Genomic DNA, 3,918 nt, shown 5'->3' on the forward strand with positions numbered 1-3,918 from the left:
ACAATGGAATAACTTTTGCTATTTTCATACTACAGGGGAACTGCCCGGTTTGAAATGACAAATTAAAAATATGAGTTAATGGTTTGGATATCCCCTCAATTACCCACTTTACAGTTATCATATTAATTCCATCACTATCAGTAGATATCTTGTTTGCACATTTATTAACTATATCTATAATCTCCTTTTCAACTATTGGCTTAAGAAACATGGGACTCATGTTCCTTACGATTGTATTATTATTTATGCTTTCGGATGAGTCATCCATACAAATATTTCTTGCTAAATCAGGTCCAACATTAATAAAAAATCTATTAAACTTATTTACTACATCCTCCATTCTATTAACATGTATCTCATTATCCACAAAATAATGAGGGTAACTGTCCTTACTGTGACTGTTTCTAATCAAACTGTTAAATATTTTCCAAATACCTCTCATATTATTTTTATTATCCTGTAAATTTAGTATAATATTGTTTTTTACATCTCCTCATTATCTCAGTTAATCTATTCTTATACTGTATGTCTTATATTTTTCTTCCACCATATTTGATTTATTTTTTATAAATTCTCTATATAACGCATTCTTCTTTTTACATGCATTCTGTAGTCCCTTACTCATCCACGGTTTCTCAGCTGTAATTCCTATTGGTCTTATAACGCTTTCTAGGACAGTTCTTATCATATAGTGACTTAAATATATATAAAAATTGCTCATATGCCTTGTCCTCTTTTAACTTCCTTATAGCATCTTCATTAATCACCCTCTTATAAATAAACTTTGTGTTTGGCTTTTCTTTTCTATACCAGAATGCCCGTTATTTCTTTCTTAATAATAATAATCTAACAGTAACAGTAACAGTAACTTATCTAAAAATGAATCTTCTTCCCCATATCACTACATTTCCTTTTCTACAAACACACTGTCAGTCCTCTGTGAACCCCTCCAGACTACATGAGCTCACTTGGCTCACCATGACAGGCTTGGGCAGGCCGTGGTCTGAAGAGCAAATGGATCTCAGGGGTCGCCCAAAAAGTCGGCCCTGAGTGGGTGAAAGTGAGGTCGGGGACAGGGGCAGGCTGTCCAACTGTGTGTTGGAACCTCTCCAGAAAGGCCAGTTGATCAGAGACCTCTTCCTCTTAAAAGACTTCTGCTGTCCAGGCACTGTGGGGAGAACGAAGAGAAAGAGGTGGGCTGTGGCTTCAGAGTGCAAATACCCAACAACACTCAGTAAATCGCACAACTGCAGAACTGTGGCCAGAGTGTAGGTAATGCCTCATGTAATAATACATTTTTGGTGGGATGGTCTTTTCTTAAACTCCCAAATGAATGAATGAAAATCAATAAATGTCAAAAGTCAGAATCAGCACAAAAACTGATCGATTGAGTTTTGCTGGAGTCTGCTAAATTTCAGCCAAATATATAATTACAGCACACCCAACAAAAGGTGAATATGGTCTCAGTGAGAGAGGGAGACATAACAAGATATCGACATGACACAAACGCATAAGAAGAAAGAACCACTGATTTAGTGTTTAAGAGAAACACATGCCAAGCATGTCCTCACACTCAAAGTGTGTGTGTGTGTGTGTGTGTGTGTAATAAGCATTCAGTATATGCCTGTATAGGGCCCAGTGTGTTTCTTATGGCTCATAACTGTGTGCCCCTTGTTGAGTGTTTGCTCAGTGGTGCCAAGTCATAGCGTCTGCCTGTGTTGTTTGCGTTAAAGTGTGTGTGTGTCTTCGTGGCATCTACATGCTCTCTGCAGCACAACTCTGCATGTTCCTGCAGTTGTGAAACTCAACAGTGCAGCATTGAATTGCATGTACTGTAAATAAGAATGCAGAGCAAACATTTACTCTTCAGTTGAATCTTTTGCTAAATGATGTAAACTGAAACCCAATAAAATTAGAACTGTCATTTCAGCCTTCATGGAACATAAAAATACCCTAAGTGACCAATTTAAAGAAACTAGTGTGCAGTGATTTTCTAGTCATAGCACAGATACATTGCTGAAAACAATCAGTCAAAAAACTGACTGGCCGATGGACGGAAAATTGATGGACAACAATTTTAACAACTGATTATATTTAGCAAAATGCCAAACATTTGCTGGGTTCATTGTCAAAAATATCTTTGATAAAGATCAGATGAAAAGATAATGTAAAGCACCACTCTGGATTGCAACTACAATAAAATATCTGCCTGAACTACAGGTGGGTCTCTGCTAACAAATGAAGGATTCTTTAAGTTGGTGGAGGACGCAGCAGCCCGGAAGGCCCCACAAAATTTGTGGCATACTTAACATAAAATTCATTATTTAATGAACTGCTGTGGCATCATGCCCAAATACACTGGAACAGAGTTCAGCTGTAACAGAATTACTGGCCTGCTCTGCACTGTAACAAATTGCTATTAAAAAACGGCCAAATTCCAACAGTAACATACTGTTTTCCATTAAAACGGTACTATACTGTAGAAAACAATGACTTCTGGGAAATATTTATGGGCAGCCCACCCTTTCCCATAAAATACCGCAATATACTGTAAATAGCGTTGCATTCTGGGAGTGATGTTAGAATCAACGGCAGAGAGGCAGCGCAAATACAGAACGTTACTGTATTTCTCAAGGACGCATGCAAAGCAGACTTGGAGCCAATTTTCTTTGAGGACTGTCCATCTGAATCTTACAATTTTGAAGCAAATCACAGGGTAAGCTGAATTACATTTCATCTGTCTGCTGATGTTTGCCATGACATCCTATTAGCTAGCTACCACATAAACTGCAACTGGTCGGTAACGTTAGCTAATAGCTCATAGAAAAGAAAAAAGTTATAATTTCCTTGCAAGTGTGTGTATGTGTGTATGCGCGCAGCCTAGAAAATAATAGTTACAGTGCTCTTCTGTCAAAGCCTTTTTTGTCAGCATTGCTAATGAGTTGTGATAAGACACACGTCAGTGTTTTTGAGTTAGCAGTTTTTTTGTTAGTGGTGGATTTGCCATCAAAATGTTCCCAGTTCTGTGCTAGTGAATGTACCAATGTATGGGCATATGTTAGGCACACAGAGTCATATGGATGTACCAGATTTCAACCAGAACTTCCACCAGAGAGACTGATAATACTATGGAACAAAAGCGCCAAAGATTGGAGGAGATCTATAGACAGGAAGGTGCAGACGGGGTTGAAAGAGCAGAGGTCCATCATCTCATGGAGACCACATTCTGTCTACTGCGTCACCATATAAATGCGATTCCGACTCCTTCCATTGGAGGCATAAGAAGCAAATGGCCTTGTCTCTTCAATCAGAGATGCATGTATGCTCATTTTGAGCTTCTCACAGATCTTAATGTGCTTCGTCTCCTGGAGCTTGCCATGGAAGTAATCTGGGAAAGTGATCACAAAATATTTCCGCAACAAACCTACCAACAAAGATGTCCAGACTGTCCTCTCCCAGGGGGAGGACACTGAGGTGGCACTTCATGTGGTCCAGTTGCTGATGGCCCACTTCACAGAGACCACAGATGGGCTCATCCTTCTTGCAGATGTAAGTTTGTTTCTCTTTCTTTCGTAATTTTTATTGCCTTGTATTGTTGCCATCTTAAATTCAGATCATGAACATTATCACTACAATTCTACTGTCTTTTCCCTATAGTTGTCTGCCACAGTGGCTGATGTTGAGAGGACCCTCACGCTACCACCAACTCCTCGTCTAATACTGCTCAGTATGTATTCATTGAAATGGCATTGTTTATGTTATATCAGATGAGCTTTCACATTTATCTATATTCCAGCAAAGCATGCACATTCTTCCATGTAAAAATATACAAGTTAAGATGCTCTCTGAAATTACTATTTCATGTTTCAGGTGGAACAGAGCATGTGACTGCAGGACGCTGGATGATCTGCCTTGAGG

The 3,918-nt window shown here is 38.9% G+C and overlaps 1 protein-coding gene and 1 long non-coding RNA gene across 3 annotated transcripts in view; one reads left to right on the forward strand and one right to left on the reverse strand.

The window, feature by feature from the left end:
• LOC109970953 (rho GTPase-activating protein 20-like) overlaps positions 1-3,918 on the reverse strand; it is a 45,613-nt gene that overhangs the window by 17,410 nt on the left and 24,285 nt on the right. For both annotated transcript variants that reach the window (XM_020618910.1, XM_020618909.1), the window contains exon 10: positions 978-1,168. In XM_020618910.1, the coding sequence (XP_020474566.1) occupies positions 978-1,168 (191 nt within the window). The remainder of the gene's footprint in view (positions 1-977; positions 1,169-3,918) is intronic.
• Positions 3,408-3,918, forward strand: LOC109970954 (uncharacterized). The gene is made up of 3 exons (XR_002276472.1): positions 3,408-3,549; positions 3,658-3,727; positions 3,871-3,918. It is a non-coding gene; the product is annotated as an uncharacterized LOC109970954 (long non-coding RNA).

The sequence above is a fragment of the Monopterus albus genome, unplaced genomic scaffold (assembly GCF_001952655.1).
Source record: "Monopterus albus unplaced genomic scaffold, M_albus_1.0 scaffold211.1, whole genome shotgun sequence".
Classification (NCBI taxonomy): Eukaryota; Metazoa; Chordata; class Actinopteri; order Synbranchiformes; family Synbranchidae; genus Monopterus; species Monopterus albus.